The 23,346-nt window shown below is 52.2% G+C and overlaps 1 protein-coding gene across 9 annotated transcripts in view; it reads left to right on the plus strand.

The window, feature by feature from the left end:
- AGRN (agrin) overlaps positions 1 to 11,225 on the plus strand; it is a 221,863-nt gene extending 210,638 nt beyond the window's left edge. For 5 of the 9 annotated variants that reach the window (XM_074975398.1, XM_074975399.1, XM_074975401.1 and 2 more), the window contains 4 exons: positions 2,068 to 2,100; positions 3,697 to 3,921; positions 4,701 to 4,804; positions 8,391 to 11,225. In XM_074975398.1, the coding sequence (XP_074831499.1) occupies positions 2,068 to 2,100; positions 3,697 to 3,921; positions 4,701 to 4,804; positions 8,391 to 8,548 (520 nt within the window). In that variant the 3' untranslated portion in view covers positions 8,549 to 11,225. The remainder of the gene's footprint in view (positions 1 to 2,067; positions 2,101 to 3,696; positions 3,922 to 4,700; positions 4,805 to 8,390) is intronic. The other 4 variants (XM_074975402.1, XM_074975403.1, XM_074975405.1 and 1 more) reach the window with 1 other exon arrangement.
- The last annotated feature ends 12,121 nt before the right edge of the window (positions 11,226 to 23,346 follow it).

Below are 23,346 nucleotides of genomic sequence, written 5' to 3' on the forward strand. Positions count from 1 at the left end.
TCAGTGGGGCCAGGCTTTATGCCAGTGGTGTGTGTTGGTTAGTTCCACCCACGCAGATGTGTTTGGGGCAATGGGCATGAGGGCTGGGGGGAAGTGAGTGGGAGATCCTTTGTCAAGGATCTCTTCAGTCAGCAATGAAGGGGTTAAGCAGTGAGCAGCGTGGACCCTCTGGGAGCCTGATTCTGCACTCACTTGTACCAGTGTGAATCCGGAGTGAGTCCTTGCAGTGTAAAGCTGGAGGGAGGGTGTGCAGAGTCAGGCCCTGAGATCCTGCTACCCCAGGAAACGTGGCCCAGACGCCCGCTGGGTAACATGCAGGGAGGGCTCCTTGGTGCCAAGGTTTGGCTGGGAGGGAGGACTCTTCTCCAAAGTCCTCTTGACAGCTGCTTATTTGCTGGTTGTCTGCCTGGCTGGGAAGCAGGAGTGGGGGGTACCTGATCCCTTCGAAGCAGCAGTGGCTCATCCAGTCGCATTCTCTATTCTGTGTGTGTTCGGGGGTGGGGGGCGCAAGCTGTCTGGTGCATCCCCGTCCCACCTCATTCTCTCCAGGCCAGGGATTGGAAGGAGGGCTCGGAGGCTGAGAACCTGCATGCATGCATGTCTGCACTGAGGGAGGGGGAAAGCAACGCAGCCTGTCTGATGCTGCATGGTAAGAGCAGCCCGGGGTGTCCTCACAGGAGCCTGGCCCCTCACCAGCTAGATGATGTGAGCCCCACATATCACAGCCGCCTTCCAGCTGGCAGCATGCCGAGTCTCTTTGCCATGCAGCTGGAAGCCTGGCTACCCCGCTGTGCCAGGAGGAGCCAGGCACACTCGTAGGGTGGTGGAACGCTGCTCCCTCTCCGCCCTGCTCCCTCTCGGTGCGCTGCCAGGAAATGAGAAAGGGTCACTGCTTCCCGGCTCACTTGGGGAGCTGTTCCACAGTGGTGCCAGCCAGTGCCCACTCATCTGGGCATCCAACCGGCAGTGAAGTTTAAAGCTTCTCCAGCTGGGATTTGGCAGTAGGCACGAGCTGGCACCACTCGGGGCTTGCTCTGCAGAGTTGCCCATTAGGGCTAACGGCTAGAAACCAGATTCTTCTGCCTCCGTATGTAAAAGTTGGAGGTGTGCTGGCCATGCGGAGCTGTTGCTAATGACACAGTTGCCTTGCTGTGTCGTGCGGGGCATGAACTGCCCTTGACTTTTTTTATTTTTTACTTGTTGGAGCTGATTTTAGTGCTAGACCCTGAGACTGGCCCCTCATGTGAGCAGGACAGCTGTCGTATGGGATTTCCCCCACGCAGCCCTGCCAAAGTGTCCCAGCCCTGACCCAGAGTTTGCTCCACAGCCATTCAGGCCTTGGCCGCTCATCAGACAGCCACCAAGGGGTCCGATCTTGCTGATGCAGACACCTGTCTTTGACAAACCGTACCAAGATCCACCACTGAAGGCCTATTGGGTGGAATCTGCAGCCACTCTGGGCTGGATGCTAACTGCGGAGCTCGAGGCAAAAGGCTCCATCTCCTATTGCCCATCCCCTGAGCCGGGCAAACCCTCTCTTGCCCTGTGTCAGGCAGTCTGGATTGGACAGCTTGAATCTCGGAGGGGTTTCTTGATGCAAATACATACCAGTAGCAAAAGCAGCTGTGTAATTAGCAGAACCCTTGCAGCACCCTCTCTGGTCCTGCCTTGAAATAGTACCTCGCCACGTGCCCTCCCGCCCTTCGCAGGCTGCCTTTAGAGTATCCACAGCAAAGCTCTAGTGAAAGTGAAGGCTGAACATTCAGTGGGCTCCGCGTTCCTGCGTGGGTCAGATATGCAGGGATCGTGCCGTGTCCCTGCTTACCGGAGTCCTGAGAGTTCACCCCGGGGGTGTCAGGAAACTCAGGCAGCCCCAAAGGACGTTTGATTCCCCACTTCAGTTCCCTCTAGAGACCGTTCCCCAGGTTTTATGCTCAGGGTGAGAAGCTGCCCTGAGCCAGGCAGAGCCATGCACCGCACCCAGGGCCTTCTGTGAGCCAGGCGGGTGGTTTTCTTTTTTCTCCTCTGGCGCTTATGGCATGCCTCCCCTTTCTTCCTGCTTCTAAGTCCCGAAGCACTGGACTATGCCCTGGACCACAGGTGAGTCTCCGCCAGGCTTCGGCTCTTGTCTCGTGCGCTCTGGTCTTGCTGCTTCGTTGGCCTCTCTGTCTGTCGTGGTGTCTGAATGCTTGGCTTTTTATTGATAAGGGACAATGGTTCGCAGCCTGCGAGAGCCTGAAATAAAGGGAGGCCGGGGGGGGGGGGGGGGGAGCCCATACAGCACAGAACGAGGACTCAGGAGATGGGGCTACAGCTCTGTGGCCTGGAGCAAGTCATTTACCCGCTCTGGATCTGCCTTTCAACAGTAACTCACCCACCAAGCAAGCGCTTGATAGAGCAAATGCCCACAGCTTAGTGGGGAGGCTGGGTCATATCGCTGGTGATGTGGGCTTCACCAGAGCTGCCATCTGGCTCTTTGGCTGCAGTGTCCCTTGGGAATAAAATGCTCTCCCTGTGGCTCTCTGTTTTGTCTGGTGTTCTGTGTGCACACGCGTCAGCGGCAGCCTCCTGGGAGAACAGAGGGGGAAACCCAGCATTTATAGCCCCCTGTGACCCCAGTGGCAACATGGCCAGTCACCCAGTGCTGTAGCCAGTGGCAGGAAGTGGGCCGGGGTATTGTATCCCTGCCCAGGAGTGACCGAGTGGAGATGTGGATTCTGATGGGGGATAGTCTGATCCCAGTAATGCACTGGTTTTAGGAGGAGACTGTCTCTGTTGTCCCAGGTGCAAAGTGCAGCCTTACCCCACCCCAGTTCCTATCATGCCTCTCTTCCCTGGAGCCGCGCCACACGGGGTGGGTGTCAGTCCGGGGGTTCAGTGACACTGGAGAAGCCTGATGGTCTTGCCATTAACCCTTTGGTGCTATTTCTGGATGCTCAAGAAGGCACTCTGACACAGGGCCACTCCATCGCTGCTCCCTGCTGGCGTCCTGTGAGTCAGGCCAGTGGGCTGGGCAGAGGACGACCCTGGGGCTGTGGGGGTGAGGGGGCAGAGGTGTCATGTGTGGCCCCAGCAGGCTGATTGATGTCTCCTCTGGCCAGTCCCAGGGAACTTGCTGGTGGAGGGCAAAATGGCACCAGCCCCAGCTGACTCCTCCCCAGGGCACTTCTAGTCCAGCTGACGGAGCCTTCTTTGTACTGAACTCGCCCGGCTCAAAGGCTGCTGTGCTTGAAGCCGTGTTCAAGAGCAGAATCGGGGCCTGCCCAGCCCCCCTCCCCACCGTTCTCCAGGGCCTGCATACCAGCCCAAACCCCAGGCAAGGCTCATGAGCCTCGGACCTTTTGCAGGGGCCAAGGTGGGGCCGAACCGGGCTGCTTCAGCCCCTGCCTCTCCTCTCATCCCATTTTGCAAACAGCACATCAGGCCTTGTGAATTGCCTGTGTCTGAGATCCATCACGACCTGCAGATAGGTGTATAACCCCGCCACACATCCACCCACGCGCCCCGTGCCTTATTCCAGAGGCTAGGCGGGGGAAACCAGCCAGAGCAGTGACCTGCCTGGAAGCAGAGGACCATGCTGCTCTGGCGGGCTGGCCACCTGCCTCTCAGCCCGAGTGGGGGGCTGCCCATTGCTTCAGTAGCCCCCTTCCTGACTCAGGCCTGTCTTCCCTTCCCCCACTCGGCCCCTCGGTGCAGCGAGAAGGCCTTGCAGGAGAACCACTTTGAACTGAGCATCAAGACGGAAGCCACCCAGGGTCTGATCCTGTGGAGTGGGAAGGGGCTGGAGCGGTCGGACTACATCGCCCTGGCCATAGTGGACGGTTACGTGCAGATGACCTATGACCTTGGCTCCAAGCCGGTTGTCCTGCGTTCCACGGTGCCAGTGAACACAAACCAGTGGATCCAAATCAAAGCGTACAGGTGAGACGGTTCGGGGAGGCAGGCGGCGAAGGGGCATAAGGGCTGGCAGGGTTGCAGACAGTGTGCTCACAGCTGGGCATGAGCTGGGCTGGGTCACGTCTCGGGCACCTGAGTCATGGCCCTGGAGCCAGGCCCCACAGTCTCCATGCGTCACTGAGCCCTACAGATAATAATAGAGGAGTGGTATTCGGCCAATGTGGCGTTGGAGGGGTGCATGCCTTGACTTGCCTGCCCTAGATTCTAGGAAATGCGAAAGGGGCAGGCTCAAGGAAGTACTCCCGGTCCATGCCTTTTATTTTAGCTGGCTAAGGGCTTGGAATTCTGTTCGTGTTGGGCCTCCCATGGGTTTTATTTATATTGGTGATGAGGGGAGTGGTGAGCTGCTCGCATGGCTGGAATGCCAGTGGTTTCTGCTGATGAGTCTGGAGGGAGTATTAGGAGGCAGGGGCTGTTGGAAGAGCTTTGCCTGGGACATCAGCTTGCAGCAGGACCCCCCCCCCCCCCCCCCAAGGCAGGCTGAAGGAGAGAGCTCACCTTGCTTGTCGTACCAGCCTCTCCCAGGAGGAGTCGCTGCAGGGGATAGTGCAGGAGTGCTGGCTGCAGATTGCGATGCCAGTCCTGGCAGGAGAAATCGAGGCCTGCAGGGGTCCAGAGACAGCTCAAAGGGCAGGGGGCTGATGCACGGTGGTGGAGCCATCTGCAGCTTCCCTAGTCAGGCTAAGGCAGACCGCTGCTCCAGGCCCCTTTACTGAGCATCCCTCTCTCTTTTCTGGGACCAGAGTACACAGAGACGGCTCCTTGCAGGTTGGCAACGAAGCCCCCATAACTGGTTCTTCCCCTCTTGGAGCAACTCAGCTAGACACCGACGGAGCCCTTTGGCTGGGTAAGTTGTACACGGGAAGAAATAATGAAATTCCCTTCTGTGTCCCGGAGCGGAGAGTCTCAAAGCCCCCAAGGAGGGTTAGGCACTCACTTCCCATTAACCCCAATGGGAACTGAGTCCTAAATCCCCGAGTTGTCTGAAAATATCAGCCCTGGCGTAAATCTGTGTGATGGGCCACAGCGCCGTAGAAGGTGATGGCTGCTTTGTGTCATAGGCATGGCTGTACAGTTCAAGGGATAGCATGTTTTCCTCTGTAAATCTCAAAGGACTGGACACAAGTGGATCAGCATTCACCTCCTTTGACAGCTGGTCTAACCAAGTACAGAAATTGTAAAGGCAGCACTGTGGGTTCGCCTAGTGCGTGCCTACCCCTTAAAACCAAGCGTCCTATGCCCCAGTCCTCCTGTGGAATCTGTGGCAGGCCCCTTGCAGTGCCTGTTAAAGGAACATTCTCCATACAGCAAGGCAGCATCCGGGTGGGGAAGGCAGCAGGAGAAACTGGTTTCCCCACATGTGCCAGAGATGTCAGTGTAGTCATGTCCAAGTGGGAAGTCGATGATGGAAATACTCTCCGGCCCTGTGCTTTTTCCTCCAGCAGCTTCGCTGACAGAGAACTGTGTCCCGATTTCAAATAAGGGCTTCTTTCTTAAAAACAGTTCACTACTTCTGCCATTGAAAACGGTCTCATGCACGCATCAGTATCAGAACGCCCTGCCTGCCGTTCCAGTTGGGGAGGCGGAATGTGATTACGCTGGGCAGAGAGAGGGAGAGACAGAACTGGGCACTGCCCAGGGGTGTCCTTTCAAAGTCTGGGAGGCTCCAATTCAGCGAGGTTTTTAAGCCCACGTATAACGTCAAGCATGTGAGCGGTCCCATTGATGTCCGGGGGTGACTTGTGTGCGTAAAGTTCTGCACATGCTTAGTTTCCTTGCAGAATCAGGGCCTGAGTCTCCACGCGTTCGTAATCAGTTTAATCAAGCTCCTCAGACAGCAACCTCGGTGGCTGGGACGCTCAGCCCCAGGAGTGTGAAGACACGACAGTTACACACACACACACACGCATGCGCTCTCTCTCAGGGTACGTCTACACAGCCAAAAAACCCCACGGCAGTGCGTCTTAGAGCCCGGGTCTCCTGACTCAGGCTCGTGGGGCTAAAAACAGCAGTGTGGACATTTTGGGTTGGAGCCTGGGCTCCGAGGCCCTGCCCCCATCACCAGGTTTCAGAGCCCTGGCTCCAGCCGGAACATCTACACTACTGCCGTATAGCCCCACAACACAAGCCCAGGTCTGTTGATCTGGGCTCTGAGCCTCACTGCCGGGGGTCCTCTTTCTCTCCCTCTGTCTCATGCCCGTAATGCAAACAAATCAGCCTTATAATGCGATGTGGTGACAAACCTACCTATGGAGAGGCTCTTCCCCACCCCGTTATAAAAGGCAGAGACAGAAGGCAGTGAGGTCTGGAGGAATTAGCACTGGGTTGGGAGTCAGGAGGTCTTGAGTTCTAATGTCCAGTCTGCCCCTCACTCATTGTGGAGCCTTGGGCAAGTCCCTTCGCCTTTCCATCTCGGTTCTCCAGCTATAAAATGGGAATCCTGCTTGCTCTCCTACCTCCCGGCGGTGTCACAAGGATTAATTCGCCGCTGCCCATACAGGGCTGTGAACATAGAGGTGATCTAAAAATAGTGCTATTCTGGGGCTGGAATCCTGGTTCCCAACTCTGAAAGCACTTACTGCTGACAGAAGAGCTCTGTTGGGTATAGAAGCATGGGTGCAGGGTGACCGGCCTGTTAAAGGACAGAAGGCTCCATATTCCGCTTTCCTCCCCAGGCGGGGAAATGGGTCCTGTGCCTCAAGCAGGCCTGTGGGATAAGTCAGGGAAAACCCTGGACAACAAGAGAGGAGGAGAGGCCTGGGGGCTGCAGGCAGCAGAAGGCTCCTGCAGGAGACCCTGTGATACCAGGGGAGAGAAGACTCCAGCTAGATGGGGCTGGGAGCGGTCTGCCAAAGCTGGGAAAGGCTCCAGGCGTGTGGGGCTTGCTGAAGAACATGAGCGGATAAATATCTGGACTCTGGACTTTGAGGGCTCCATTTTGAATGGCCTGCGATAATAAAGCAGAGAGTATTACTGGCCAAGAGAAAAAGCTTGTGAGCCGTTGATTGAGGAGCCCAGAAGAAAGGGAAACTGAGGCAGGGATGCTGCAGGGCCACCCCATGCCAAGGGGGGCGGTGCTCTGGAGGCAGCAACCCTGCTACAAATATCCATGTGTCCTTATCAAGATGCAGCCTGTCAAGAGACGATAACCTACAGGCATATACACCTGTGGGGCCAAATTCTCTGCCAGTGTCAAATCCAGTGGAGTTGTGACATTTGGCTCGTTGTTTCCGATCCTGCCCCCACTGAAACCCACGGCAAAAATGCCTATTGACGTGGGTGAGAGCAGGACTGACCTCAGAACCGTTTGTTCACATCCGCGGGGGCAGGACAGGGTCCAAAATGACCCACAACAAATACTATTAACCCTGCCTAATTCCACCCGATGGTCTTCAGATACAGCCAGGAGACGCAGCAGTGAGCCATTAGCGCCCATCGTTAGTGTGCTGGCGTCAGACTCGGGAGACCTGTGTTCAGTTCTCTGTTCCACCACGGTGTTTGGGCAAGTCCTTTAGCCTCTCCGTATCTCGGTTCCCCATCTGTCAAACGATTATAATTGCCCCTCACGGGGGTGTTGGGGGGTCAATACGTTAAGGATTGCGGGGTGCTCAGGTTGTAAGGGGAGGTCTTCAGATAAATGGAAATGGTCAACAAGTAGAGTTTTTTGATGATCTGTGACAAAGAAGCAAGGTGACACATTCTCTCCAGCCTTTGCAGACGCATCCGCCATTAGAGGGAAGTGGTGCCATTTTCGACTCTAGTCAATTTCCCATGCCAAAGTTATAGGTGGGTTTCCTAATGGACAATGCCGCCTTTAACGATGCGGTGGCTGTATCCCCTCTATCGTTTGTCACCACGGGAGTTAAGAGAAGGGCCATCAACAGAGCTGGTTGGAAAACCAAAACCTTTCTCACAAGAAATTCTGGTTTAAAAAAAAAAGAAAAGAAAAAGTGTTTTCCCACTGAACCTGTCAGGTTTTGTTTTGAATCAACACTGCAACATGATTAATTTTGTTTCCACTTAAAATGCCATTCCACTGCATTCTCACCTTCAAACAAAAAAGAAACAAAACAATATTTGAAGTCTAACTGCTGATATGAAATGTAAGTTTTCGTTTAAAAAATCCCCTGCAGGAAAAACTAATTTTTTCCCCAGACTTGACATTGACTTGCAAACAAATTCAGTTTTGACAAAACCAGCCAGGAAAACTTTTCAGGTGAAACCTTTCAGTCCACTCTAGTACTTAACTCTTAAGCTTCATGGCATCAACTACTCCTTGCTGAGGGGTCAGGAAGGAATCCCAGCTGTTCAGCACCGCAGGCAGCATTGCACAAGTGCCAGGATGGAGAAAGTCACTTTCCTGTGCAGCTGCTCTAGACAGACGGGCCCATCCTCTGTGCCCCTACCTGATCTTTCCATCCCATCTCTTGCAGGGGGACTAGAGAAGCTCGGCGTGGCTCACAAGCTGCCCAAGGCCTACAGCACCGGCTTTACTGGCTGCATAAGGGACGTGATAGTCGACCGCCAAGAACTGCACCTGGTGGAGGATGCTTTAAACAACCAGACGATATTACACTGCTCAGCCAAATAAACCCCCCAGGAGCCCTTCCTTCCCCTTCCCCCTCCTGCCTCTTGCTGTAATTATTTTCTATTTTTGTAAACTTATTGCTTTTTATATTTTGGGGGGGGATGAGGGAGAAAGGGGGAGGAAACACCTGTTGTTGTTTTTTCGGTTGGTTATTTGTTCGGTTGCAGTGTAGCCACATCGGTCGGACTTTGCTCGAGCAGCAGCCACATAGAACAAGCCCTGAACCAAGTCTCCAGGAAGTGACTGAGGAACAAACCCACGTAGCCTCCTTCATTGTAAATGTCATTAATACTTGAAGCCTTTCCCCCGCCCCCCGCCTTATTTTATTTTTATTTTTTGTTGGTTCTTGTTCATGCCCACGAGGGGGAGAAAAACGAGGATCGCAGCGCTGGCCAGACCTGCGGCCTTCGGGGAACCCTTGCTTTCTGATCTCAGGCTGTCCCCACGCTCCGCTTCCTTCATTCCTGGCTGAGCGGAGAAGCAGTCATTCGGGGGAGGGGAACACCATGTTGCATTTGGGCCAAGATCTACCAAGTCTTTTCCGGGCTTCGTATCCATCCCCTTCTTTCCTCTCTGTCAGTAATGGCAGTGTGGGAGGATCTCAAGTGGTTTTCTCTGGGATGCTCTGTCAGGGAACGCTGCTTGCTGGAAGATGGACCAAGCTCAGCTCATAGCAGGTTGGAAAGCTCCGCTCTGTGGTTGGCTCGTGCCTCCTTGACGACTCGCTGGACTCAAATTTGTTTTTTTTTTTTATCAGTTTGGCTGAGGAGGGGCAGCAGCTTCTTTACGTGTTAATCTCCTCCTGGATGCGTGCAGAAGCAGCTGGGAAACCTATTTCCAGGCTTTATTTTTATCCAGACATGTCCCAACTGCCCACTTGGCCTCGCTGCGCTTTCCAAGAGTCTTTGCTGTTTACCAAAACATGCCCTCTCTTGTGCCAGTGAGAACGCTGCAAAGTATGTTGGATGTCCGGGGCTTGATCCATCGAGGGTCACCCATCCCCAATCTCCTGTTAAGGTCAACAAGATTTGAGGGCACAGGCGAAGGGCCCTTTTCCTCTGTAATCCATGTGAAGCACACTTCCCTTTTCCAGCCTGTCCTCTATTTACAGAGACGATGGTTTTGGACCAGCTGTCCTAAGGATTTCTGCTTACACGCCTTGAAAGCTAATGGGTGTTTGGCCATTGACTTCATGTTTGTACAACAGCCAGCACGACGGGGGACCCAATCCTGGCCAATGCCCATAGACACAACCATGATACAAACCATAACTTCAATGGGAAACAAGATTTGGCCCTTTCTGGACAGGCAAGAGACAGGGTTGTAGGGTTTTTTGGTTTTTTTTAAAGCTATTTTTATTTTCCACAATGCAAATCATTCCTTGTAAAAATTTGCTACGATGCAAATACTGTAACGCCAGCTCCGAACCCAGAGTGCGTGTGTGTGTGTGTCGATTTACATGTACGCATTGTATGCAAACACCGATTCTCTTGTTAAGGGAAAAAAGCCCCCAAGGCTGATTAAGAAAAAAGGACCAAGATGCTGAAAAAGACTGGCCTGCTTAGGGTGACCAGCCGTCCCGATATTATCTGGACAATCACAATATAAGGGGCTTTGTCTTATATACACAACTATTTCCCCCTCCCCCGGAAAAAAAAGTGTCCCAATTTTTCACCCTAGACCTGCTGTGTTCAGTTTCATTGTCTGTGGGAAGGACTCACCGATGCTCTCTAATAGGGTACATCTCCTTGTCCCCACCCCCGAGCTAGGCGGGTTTTGCTTTACTGTGTGTAAAGCACATTTTATGGAGCAGGGAGCATGAATTTGCAAGATCCTGCCTCTTATAAAGTGATATAAGGTTGTAGCAAAAGGTGCCACCATTTGGCAGTTTTCTGGCCTGCCTGCTGGTGCTCCCTCCCCTCAAGAAAATAACATTTCTCTGGGCTGAACTCTGAGCCAGGAAACCCATCTGCTTTTCGTGGGGTGAGATCTGAAGGCAGGTGAAGCGAAGGCAACCGACATACCTTTTAAAACCACTTTCCCCCCCCCCCTTCTAAAGCAAGGGTTCTACTTCTAAAGTCAGACCAAGTCGCACCAGGGACGCCTGGCCTAGAAAGTGTCCCAGGCCTCAAAAGATGCCATGCCTTGGGCTTGTGATTCCCTTTCTTTTGGGGTGGGGAAGAGGCGGGGGGGTTGTTTGATATTCCTTGCCTGATGTGTTTCTTCTTTTCCCTGCCTAGCTTTATTTACCTGATCCCGCTTAAAGAAATAAAAAACTCCATCCCGCCCGACCAGTCCTTGTTTCATGTCCCAGCAGGCAAAACATAGATGTATTTCTCCCGGTGGAAATCTACACCTACTGTCCCGAAAAAGATCCAGAGTGGTTAGTGACTCAGTGGGGGTCATGGCCTTCTGAGAGCTACAATGGAGATTCCAGTGTTTTCTTGTGTGTGGCAATACCGCATTTTAAGTGGCGACTGTAAATAGATTGTGGGTCCTGTTGGAGAGTAATGTGATTGTGTCGTAAAGCAAACTGACTGCTGGACTTTAAGCACATGGTGTAGGTCGCCAGAGGCTAACTAGGACTGGCAAGGCGGAAATGCAAAACTCTCCTGCTGTATTTTAGCTGGACAGTGCAACCTCCTAAGCTGCAATTAAGGGCTGATGATTCCAACCTGAGGGAGAGGGAGAGGGGTGCGCAGACAGGAAGCTGCTAATTTCCCAGAATGCCACTAAAATGAAGCCAAGGTCACTGCAAAACAATGCACTGTCTGCTTTTGCTGGGGCTTGGAAATGCCTTAAAACAAAACATTGTGTCCTTGTGGTCAAGCTTCTTGACCCAACATCAGATTCAGCAGCGCTCCCTAGAGGCCGTGCACTTAACTTCGGCTTTATTTTCAACAGCATTTAGATCTCCTGTGTACAAAAAGACATTGAGTTTTGAATTTTTTTTTCAACTTTTTTTTTTTTTTTTGGTTGGCTATTTTTTTACAATTTGTCTGTCCACGTGGCTTCATTTTTAGGGTAAATTAATGACGATTGTGAACTGCTGTATGAATTCTGAAGGGCAATGCACAGTAGAGGAGCAGCATGATATAACCATTACTAACTTGTGTCTTTCGTCAATCACCATGAAATAAAGTTTGAAAACGATTAAATATGTTTAAAAGGGGCCGTTGCTTTGTCTCTCTGGGGCTCGCGTCTGCCTTCCACTTACACTCACTTCACCAGCTGAGGAGCTGGTCTAGCGAGTGTCAATCTCAAGTCATTGGTACAAGACCCTTCTGGGACAATCATTTTGCAAGCCAAGACCGTACCCTCATGTATTACATACCATGTACAACAAAAGGCAGAGTCTTAACTCCAGTGAACTTTGCCCATCATTCCCTGTCTCAGAAGATGTGCTGCTGTCCTAGTCTGTGGTGCGTCTTACTTCTCTAGCCCAAAACTATGGGCTGGTCAACACTGAAAATGTACCTTGGCATAGCTGTCCCGCAGGGGTGTGAAAAATCCACCCCCCGAGAGATGTAGCTAAGCCGACCTAACCCCTGGCGTAGACAGCGCTAGGTCGATGAAGAATTCTTCCATGGGCTTCATTAATTAACTATAGCAATGGGAAAACCCCTCCCGTCGCTGTAGTGAGTGTCTACACTGAAGAGGTAAGTGCTACGTGAAATACACAGTTTAGAGACCTGTAAGTATCCACCAGGATTAGCTTGAGCCTTGTCCAAAGCTATACTGAGGTCAGGGGCAGTGTTAGATGGTAAGCTCTTTGAGGCAGGGGCTCCCTGTTCTACGTTTGTACAGCCCCTAGCACAATGGAATTGTGGTCCATGACGGGCTCCTAGGCGCTACTGCACTACAGTAATCATGGGAGTCATTCCTTTTACTTCCAGCGGGCTTTGGAGCAGGCCCAGAGCTTGTGTTTTAACAGTTACATTGTGGTAGCTCCTGGAAGGCTCAGCCAAGTCTGAGATTTTATGCACGTACTGGGCAGACGTATGGTATGAATGACGTATTTTAATCTTCTAGGTGTGTTTCCCTCTTTATTTTTAAGAAAAATGGAGAGAAACTAATTAAAAAGTTAAGTTTGTGACGCAGACTGTTTAAAAACCCAGGAATTTTAACCACTAAAAATTTGGCCTTTGCTCCTCAGTATCCTGTTGGTTTTGTTTTTATACCTATCTGTAATCCGGTGTGGCTGGTTACGTATTCACTCGACATGGCGCCATTTTTACAAGTATCCTCCCGAACATCTTTCTACCTAAAGGCAAAGTCTTGGAACAATAAATCTGGCAGTTTAAAAATTGCAAGCTGGGGCTAGATTCTAACACTGAATTGTGGAGGGTGGGAAAGGCCTTTTAAGAAAAAATGTACGAACATTTTAGGAATTCAATATTAAACCACTGACCTTCCCAGTGCCTCTGCCTAGAACCAGACCTGCATTGCCTTACTGGCATTTTTAAAGCAAGAAATGGCATGTGTCTTTATCTGCAGGGGTGGGACGAAGCTGTGTACTGTCTTTGAGTCTGCAAACACATAACCTGAAACAATAGCTAGGAGAGGTGTGAAGTGCCCCTTTCATCTCATGGCTGTGTTAACTCTGAGGTTGAATGATGCCATTTAAAATGCCAGCATTGTTAACCTATTTCGCTGTTGATCTTGCGAGTAGAAATTTCTTGTTGTTTGGGGTCTGTGGGTGGAATTGAGCTAAAATACCGCTCACCTTCCTGTGCCCTGCCTGTATCATAGGTGTACATATCTGCCAATTAATGAATCGAGCATAGTGATTGGGGGATACTGAATTATAGAGATGTAGGGCTGGAAGGCACCTCGAGAGGTCACCTGGTCCAGCCCCCTGCACTGAGGCAGGACCAAATAGACCTAGCTCATCCCTGCCAGGTGTTTGTCCAACCTGTTCTTGAAAACCTCCAGCAATGGGGCTAGAATAATATATGATTTAGCCTTGATCCTGCTCTGTCCCGCTGGGGCCAGGAGACCACTGCAGACTGCATCTTCATTTGTATACAGATACAGTCCAAAAGCAAACCCATCTCTCAGCCACCGTTCCACTCTGAGCCAAAGTGCTCAACCTACCCCATCCAAACTCTCTCCAGGCTCTCGGAGTCCTGTTACACCTTCCAAATTCACCCTCCCCCTGAGGTACAAAACACTGGGACATCTGGGATGAGCCTGAGCCCATCAAACTGGCCAGCTGGCAGTGTGAACACCCTGACAGACTTCCCATGACAGCTACTTTGAAAAAGAGACATACCCGGGAAAACCTGGACAGGTGCCAATCTTAGCCCAGCCCCAGCTATGATCCACTAGCTTGCATCCCTGCTGCACCAGCCGGAAAAGGCAAAAGCTCCAAACGATGCTACTTTATCACTTGTATCAGGACAAGTCCCCAGAAGTGGCAGCATTAGCACCTGGACGTTCATGCTCAGCGAGCTGAGGTGCCATCCTGTGAGGGGATAGTCCCAAAAGGCACATGATTGGTTGGTGGTTCTGCACTGCAACCCATATCTGTACGGGTCGTGATCTAGGTGGCTGGCGGCAAAGCCTTTCAGGTGCCTAACTCCCAATACTTTGCAGATCTGGGCTTTAGTTTGCACGTGTTCGCCGTGGTGGCTTTTCACCTCCTAGGAACCTATTTAAGGCTGTTATTCTCAGCTGTTGCATAAAAAGATGGCAAGTGGAGACTTATTCATGCTTCCATATGCAGGAGCCAGTGCTCAGTTGAGCTGCAAGGAGTGGGTGGGGGAATGGGGGGGGAGCGCATGTTCTGTTAACCAGCAGGTGACTAGAATTTAAAATCAAAGGTGTTCTTGACATCCTGCAATGATGAGCACTGGATTGGGGTCGAGCATGTCTGCCTCGGCTCAGTGGGAAGTAAACTTTTCAATGGGCAACCAGACACCGGAGAATTCTAAGGCAGGGGAACAATGGGGCTAGTGTTTTAAGAGCAAAAGGGGTTGCACAACTCACCCCTGGGCCTATGTTTCGCTGAAGATCAACCTTCTGGTGCAGGGTTTTCCTGACAATGACCCTATTATGCAGCAGCAGGCAGCAGCTTGCTAAATCAGTACCTCTTCAAGCCACTGACGCAAAGCAGCAGGAGAAAAGCCACTGTCTTCTGGCACAGCATGAAAAGCGGGGTCCTGCCTGACTGTGTTTCACTCTAGGCACTGGAAAAGCAGCTGGAGGACGAAGGACTGGGCACACGGTGGTGTGTGCAGCAGGCGGCAGTCACGATTCAGAGGAATGGCCTTCCCGTGCTTTGGGAGGTCACACCCGGTCTGGAAGGAGGCTGGTTTGCCAGGCCAGGCGCACATGGCGGCAGCGGGGGGCTCGTCATCTCTGAAAATCAGGCCTTTAACTTCAGGGGGAGACGCAGATACTCGGCACCTTTGCAAATCAAACCAAACAGGGTCTGATCCTTTTCTCACCTGCGCTGGTGTAAATCAGGAGTGAAGGCAAAAGGGAGGAAAACTGGGCCCCTGACTTACCAGCCCATAAGCTAACCCCACACACTCTCCGGTCAGCATAGCTCAGCCGGGAGCATCCTATGGGATGAGAGAGGAGTGCTTTTTTAATTTTAATGGTCTATAGCAAGCAAAATTACTGGCTTTCGGCTCTGTCCCTCCAAAAGGCTCCCCTGCTCCAGTGCATTTCAGTGCGGGGGAGGGGAACATATGTCACTCGGCTTCCACCCAGCCCCATTGAACCTCCAAAATCCTCGGCTTCCAAGGGAAGGGAGAAATCTGTGGGTGGAAGCTCCAAGGAGGAGGGTGTCAGGCATGGAAGGTGCGTGTAACGCTTTCTGTCACGGGTACTCAGCCTGGGGTGGTTGTGATCACCCTGCTGTTCCCCTACTGAATGGGAGAGGGTCCCAGCGAGGGGCTGGCTAGATGGGAGTGGAGAGATGTGTAATTTGTGGAACAGCTCTCTGCTCCCTCCACAAGTTTCAGCGGTGCTGCCTGGCACATTTGCATGCTGTATGCAGCGAGGCTTGCATGGCGCTGGAAAGCGGGAGACCTGGGGTTTATTCTCTGCGCTGACACTGACTCGCTCTGTGGCCCCCGGCTAGTCAGTTCGCCTTGCTGCGCTTCACTTTCCCCGGCTGCAAAACCAGAGATAATGAGATGTCTCCATCTTGGTAAATTGCCTGGAGGTCTATGGCTGGGAAAGGGGCTCTGAGGACTAAGTATTCTTGCTAGGGAAGGACAGGGCACGAAATGCTTCAACGTGAGTGAAACAGGGCCCCGGCCCCGACAAATAACGTTGAGTCATAACAATCCCTCATTCTCTACGTAGAGAGCCTGCCGCAGGGCTGCTGTAATGAAGGGTAATTGGAAACCCCTCATTTCGGGATTTATAACACACTTGTAAAAGTTTGCTGCTGGTGAAAGCTTAGCCCCTGCCACAGGGCTGATTTCTTTCCCCTACAGCAAAATTCCAGGAAAAAAGTTTTGACCGGTTAATACAATAAGAGAAGGCAGAATGGCATTTGTATGCATGTGTCATGGGCCTGATCTGGAGCCCATCAAAGCCAATGGATTGACGTTCAGTGTCTTCAGCAAGCTTGGGATCTGGCCTGGTCACTGCGTTATCGAATTTTCAGAGCATCTCAGCTGCCGAGCTGTCGAGGCTGGCCCTCCCAAGGAGTGTCTCTCACCTCCTGAGTTCAAGCAGCACTGGAGCTGCTCAGCACTTGGATGGGAAAGGCCCAAGGAAAGCCCAGGGTGCTGCTTCTGGATATGATGGGAACTCAGTAGTGTTGTCTTCCCTGACGTGGTTCAAAAGCAATGCCCTACCGTGGTCTCAGGAGCGCCGTGAGGCTTGGGGTGCTGTCTTTCAGATGAGATGTAAATGTCCGATCCTGGCCCCTTACCATCATTAGATATTTTGTGCCCTTTTTGAAACTGGGGGAGTGGTATTAAATATGGAGTCTAGCAAAAATCCAGTTGGGGGGTTACATTCTGCCAAACTAAAATCCCAGGCCCCTGCAGTGTCAGTTACGTAGGTGGTCTTTATTTGCATAGTATTGATGTGTGCTGTTAAACAGGGGTTCTGTGCCAGCCAGCCCAGAAGTGGCTGCATTTCTCCGGTAGGGGAAATGAGAGAGAGGGAGACTAGATGGATTGGGGAGAGATTATAAACCACTTTGATCAGTTCGTGAAATGCTTTGGGATCCTTCTGGATGACTGACCTTATCGAAATGTGGTTTAAGGATCAGGCTTCTACCTAAACCCCTAGAATCTTAGGGTCAAATGGGGCCTTCATGCTCTTGGAGAGAGAACTTTGGGTGTGTGGCTGCTAAGATTAGTAACAGTCTAGAACGCAGGCTCTCAACGCCATCAATGAGGCTCCTCTGGTACTTTGTACAAGAATTGGATTTTATACAGCTGCCCTTAGCCAAAACTCTCCCTCTCTCCTCTGCTGACCAGTGTTCTATGGGGTGACTGCTGCCCTTCCACCCCAGATGGTGCCACATTTCAGTGATGCTCTTCCGGCAGCACGAAGGGCCTGATCTCGCTCCTGTTGAAGCCAATGGGAGCATACTGGGCTCCTGGTTTATTTGCCTTCGCACTCTCCAGCATGGAAATGCACTCTACAAATGTAAGGCAAATCCCCCCTGCCCCGGTTATGCTTTCTGGCAGGTGTTAGATTGTTAATAAACCCAATGCCTGCTGCATGTGCACCCCAGCCCTTTAGCACGTTGGCATTTACCAGTCTGTTCCCCGGCCCCCATACGAATGCCTAGGAGAACGTATGTATTATAGCTAAATATACCATGTCCTGAGCCTGCAGCAGGAAATGCCTTCAGGCTTGGGCATGAATGATGAATTCCACAGCTACTGATGAAGGAGCTGAATCCCCCTTCCCATACAGTTATGTTGGGCATGCATCATCACAGCCGCTCCCCCCTCGGTGGCGGCTCGCTATCCCTCCCTGGCATGCGTCAGAGCAGTTGCCTCAAGAGACCGGCCTGGAATTAGCAGAGGCAAATGAAAAAGGAGGGAACAAAGAAGCCATCCTGGGTAGGATCTGAACTGGGGACCTCTGGAGCAGAGATAGTAGCACTGCCCACAACATGGACTCGACTAGGTTAACACCTGCTAGAATTTACTCAGGATAAAGTCAATGGGGTTTGGCTAGAAATGTAGCCCGGTGGTTATTATCATGTAACATTCACACTGCAGGGCTCAAGCAGGCTGAGGGCCCCGTTGGGCTACAGTACTGGGCAAACATCTACCAAGGGGCAGTCCCTGCATTAAACATCTTACCATCCAAGGGCCTGATTCTCCACTGCCTTGGATCACACTGGTGTAACATACTGGGGAATGCAGTGACTGAGGTTGGATAGAATCTGGGAGGCCAGATTCCCAGCTGATGGAAGTGGGTGCATCCCCACTAGCTTCGGGGGAGAGGGGGGGCGGGTGTCCATTTACAGCGGCAATTTGGTCCTGGCGTTCGATAGCAGTTACTATAACCAGCTCTAGGATGGAAAAGAGAGTCAGATCCTTTCTAGCGGGGTTTTTTTGTTTGTTTGTTAACCCTCCCATGAAATTTTCTCTAGTCGGGATAGACTCCTCTCTCAAACTGCTGGAGCGGGTTCAGAAAGGTTCCTTTGTCTCCGTTCAGCCCGGACAGGATTTTTACCGGCCATGTCTGCCTCAAGGAGAACCCATTGCTGTGTCTCTCACAATGGAGCGCTACGAGGTGTTCCCAGGAGCTAGCGCACCCAGCAGCAGGGTTCTTTTGGTGGCTCTTTTGTCTGTTGTGTCTCATCACGCGTTATAAAATCCACTGGTTCACAGCTGGGTTCGAAACGATGCAACCCTGCCATCCTACCCACTGAAAAGTGAGCTAGCGGCTGCTGCCAGGGCCCTGGGTATTCCCCGAATAGAAGTGGAATTCGGTGTGTCTTATTATAGTTCTAAAACTGCTATTTGTGCTACGGCAAGCGGGTCCAGGGCTGGGGGAAGGGGAGTTGGTCAGTCATGTTCTGGCTTTTTCTGCCTTAGACAGCTGGCTTTGTTTTCTCGCAGTGCTCAGGAAAGGGGCCGGAGGCCAGTACTTTCTTTGGGCTAAACTCTGCCCTCATATAAAGCGGTGTAAATCATTAAAGTCCTCTGGATTTACACCACAGATGGCCAAATATTTGTACAAGCGTCCTCACAATTGGCCAGCTGGAGCCTAGCTCCACGGATGCTGATTGACACCAGCTGAGGATCTGGCCCAATGTCCCACTCATTGGACTTCGCCTTTGCCCTGGGAAAGAGGAGGTGAAACACATCTCAGAGTTAAGGGGACATTTGGCCTCCATGGCCCAATCAACCCTTGCCCATTTGGCTGAGGCTAGCAGGGGCACCAGTTGGGCTGGTGGTGCTTCTGATGGGGACAACTAGAAACTGCAGAGCTCCTCCAAACTCATTGCATACGGCTCCACAATCAGCCTTCACATGGTAATTATAGGCTACAAGGACTTGGCTTTGCTTTTCCAGGGGCACAATTGGTTTTACTTAAAGCTGACATGGCCAGACCTGCATGAAGGAGAAAGTGGGTCTGATTCTTCTCTCATTTACAGGCATTCAATTTTATTGACTTCAGCGTGACACTGGATCCAGACCCTAAGGCTGTCAGGTGGAAGAGACGTGGCAGTAGATCGTATCCAGTGTCTTAGTACAGAATTCAAGGAATAACACAACATAGATCCCTTTCTATTGTCCTTCACATTTTTTAAAGCTCTGTCCTCCTCCCCACACACATGGCACCTAAGTTCTTGGGGCTATTCCTTCTATTCTTCTCTCTGACTAGACTGCAAGGACATTGGCCTGCATATTTCATCACTTCGGCCTTTTCTTTTCCCCTTCTCTGTTCTCGCACGTTATTTCCCTGTTTGCCCGTGTCTGTCCCCACCCCAGCTCTGAAGCAGTGGTTGGCTGTCCTACCACCTTTCACAGAATGCTGTGTGATCCTTCTGATGAAAGATGCAACGTAAACATGCTCCAGCCTGCATCCTTCAGGTCTATAGTACCAGGCGTTCCTCATTTAACCAAAGTGGTAGCACTCCTGCTGTGGATTAGCTTCTCCCAGACCTACTCATGGGTTATTGGTTTGTAACTGTCTTGCCCTCTAGTGGCTGGTTTGTAAATCAGTGGGCTGGCAGAATGGGCCTCCAGTGACCTCTGCTTTTTCTAACCAGCCTGATTACCAGCTTGCTCCTTTCATCAGAAACCCAAAGGGGGGGAACCTAGGGTGAGGGGCTGCAGATTTAAGAGATGTACCAAGGCAGTGTGGTCGTTGTTGTTGTTCCTCTGAAACCTAAGCCTGATCCTCTCTCTAATATCACTGTGTAGGCACAGGGATGATCACAATGTGCCCCGTCATATTTTTAAAGACTCTCTCTCTCCAAAAGAGAAGGCGAAACAAGGAATATAACCAACTTTAAAGACCAAGTGGGCCAGTGCTCATAGGCTTACCTCTTAAGAACATAAGAATGGCCATACTGGGTCAGACCAAAGGTCCATCTAGCCCAGTATCCTGTCTTCGGACAGTGGCCAATGCCAGGTGCTTCAGAAGCAATGAACAGACCAGGCAATCACTGAGCGATCCATCCCCTGCCTTCCACTCCCAGCTTCTGGTAAACAAGGGCTAGGGACACCTAGATCAGGGGGCTGCCTCCATGACCATCTTGACTAATAGCCATTGAGGGGCCTGTCCTCCAGGAACTTGTCTAGTTCTTTTTTGAACCCCGTTATAGTTTTGGCCTTCACAGCATCCCCTAACAATGTCTGGCATTATATTGACATGTCTGGTAGCTTTATGCAATCTATTTGGTTTTGTACTAGTGTAGCTGGCAGGTTTTTTCTTCCTACCTGGTATTGTACAGGCATGGTGGGCTGCTTTACCCTAAGTTCATTAAAGTAAAGAGAATGTGGAAAAAGCTAATGTGCTCAGTGCTTTTTTGGCCTCTGTCTTCACGAACAAGGTCAGCTCCCAGACTACTGCACTGGGCAGCACAGCATGGGGAGGAGGTGACCAGCCCTCTGTGAAGGAAGAAGTGGTTCGGGACTATTTAGAAAAGCTGGACAAGCACAAGTCCATGGGGCCGGATGCGCTGCGCCCGAGAGTGCTAAAGGAGTTGGCGGATGTGATTGCAGAGCCATTGGCCATTATCTTTGAAAACTCCTGGCAATCAGGGGAAGTTCAGCTATGTTTGCTGTTCCATGTAGTAATTATGTGTGCTGCATTTTATTTTATTTATTTATTATGAAAGGTGGCAACCTTATGTTAACTTTCATGCTGGGCAATTAAAGCAGATCAGATGACAACATAGCAAGGAAAGGTGAGGTGGCGGTCCTCACCTCTTAATTAAGTGGTATAGTATTAGGGAGCAGATGAGGTTAGCTTCATCCAATGGTGGAGGGAAGAAAATCTACAAAGGTATTGAACTGTGGAGAAAGGTAAACAGAACATCAGAATACATTAAGCAATTGATCATGCAAGCCACAGAAAGCTATGGAGAGCAGTGGGAATGCTTTCCCTGGCTGGGAAATTATTGAGCCATAATTAATGTGTAGGAAGCACTTTGAGAGCCTGTGAAAAGAGGTCGTAAATGCCAATTACACATGTATTATAAAAGTTTAGAAAGCAGGGGCATGGTAATGTAGACAGGGTTGCAGGAGGAGGAAGATTTCCTTGGTTTTTCAATAGAGGCATTTTTTATTAATGTCTTAAACATATTAGTTCATCCAAAAGGATCTCAAAGCCTTTTCTAAATATGGACCACGTCCTACTTACCTCAGTGGTGTGAGTAGTCCCACTTCAGGGGGGCTGCTTGCAAGAGTGGCTGTAGAGAAAAGTATGCAGACACCTCTGGGAAAGCAGCAATCTGGTGTAGAGGAGGGAAGTGGAAAACTGTGTTCTGGGGCAACAGGGGAACAAGAAGTGCCATTGTACCTGTATTGGGCAGCAGACCAGAGAGGACAGGTCTGTCCCTTTCTCCTCCTGAGCAGCAGGTCAACTTGTGCTCCGAGCACCTGCCTAAACGTGTCAAGAAAACAAAGGACAATTGTATGAAAATTACAGGATAAAGCTTATATTAAAGGAAGGCCTATCACAAGACCACACACTGGCATCTCAACGTGTGATCTCTGATCTTCTGCCTTGTGCGGCTGGAGCCACAGGACAAAGCACGGCCTCGAATGACTGAGCCAGAGGGCTAGGCACCAAATCCAGGATGTTGCTTGAACAAACGCCACGCACCCTGCCCCAGGAATTTTATTTATGCAGCAGCGGACTAGAGCAGACTAGGGCTCACACCATTCTGTGGCAGGGGGACTAAGGAAAATGAGCAGGCTCCAGCAGGCCTGTCCATGGACTCTAGGGAACAACCACAGAGCTACCCTCCATCCCCATCCCCCTGGGCGTACCTCACCCTGACCCAGCCCCGGCCGTAGGGGGCCCACAGGCTGTGATCCCCTTGGTGGGGCGTGCACCCTTCAGCACTGGGCTCCTGCCCTGCCTCTTCAACCAGGCTCGGCCTTTCCAACCTGACGCCCAGCTGCCTAAGCCCGTGTCTTTCAATCTGTGGGTCACAACCCGCTACTGGGTCGCAGCATGTAAGGTGCCGGGTCACCTTGCTCTGGTCAGCACCGCCAACCGGGATGTTAAAAGTCCCGGCGGCAGCGCTACCCGGCTAAGGCAGGCTCGTGCCTAACTTTTCCGACACCACGCTGTGCCCTGGAAGCAGCCAGCAGCAGTCCAGCTTCTAGGCAGGGGGGCTACGGGGCTCTGTGCACTGCCCCCACCCCGAACACTGGCTCCGCACTCCCCAAGCATTGGGTCCTGGCCAATGGGAGCTGGGGGAGGCGGTGCCTGTGGGTGAGAGTCGTGAAGAGCCGCTTGCGCCCTGCCACCTAGGAGCCAGACCCGCTGCTGGCCGCTTCCGGGGTGCAGCGCGGTCCGTGGTGCACCCTGGCTACGCCACTGAGCCGCCAGAGGCAAGTCCGTGCCCTGGAGCCCCTCCTGCACCCCAAACCCCTCATCCCCATCCCCAGCCCAGAGCCCTGACCCCCTCCCACACCTCTGCCCCAGCCCTGAGCCCCCACAAACCTGGAGCCCCTCCTGCACCCCAAACCCCTCATCCCAAGCCCAGAGCCCTGACCCCCTCCCACACCTCTGCCCCAGCCCTGAGCCCCCACAAACCTGGAGCCCCTCCTGCACCCGAAACCCCACATCCCCAGCCCCTGCCCCAGCCCTGAGCTCCTCCAAACCCAGAACACCTTCCTGCACCTCAAACCCCTCCTCCCTGGCCCCACCCCAGAGCCTGCACCCCCAGCCCAGAGCCCTGACCCTCCTCCCGCACCCCAACCACCTGCCGCAGCCCTGAGCCCCTCCCACACCCCAAACCCCTCATCCCCAGCTCCGTTGGGTCTTGGGCATCAACAATTTTCTTCAACTGGGTCCCCAGAAAAAAGGGTTTGAAACCCACTGGCCCCAGCCTTCCCCTCCCCAGGGCGTGCGCTGCCCCTTTAAGAGCCGCAGCAGCCGCCCTGCCGCTGTTGATGGGCGGTGCCAGTTGCCAAGCGGGGAGGGAGGGGGCGGAGGAACAGAGGGCGGGGTTCCCTCTCGTCACAGGGAGGGCTTTCCCCCTGCTGACACGTGGTTTAACCTTCCAGCTGGAGGAGGCGGGGCTAGCCTGGCAGCCTTGACCAATGGGCGGCCAGGGGGATGCGGGCAGGGGGCGTGCCCAGTCCATATGTGGCCCGGGAGTGGGCGTGGCTCGG

Source organism: Natator depressus, chromosome 18 (genome assembly GCF_965152275.1).
Source record: "Natator depressus isolate rNatDep1 chromosome 18, rNatDep2.hap1, whole genome shotgun sequence".
Classification (NCBI taxonomy): domain Eukaryota; kingdom Metazoa; phylum Chordata; order Testudines; family Cheloniidae; genus Natator; species Natator depressus.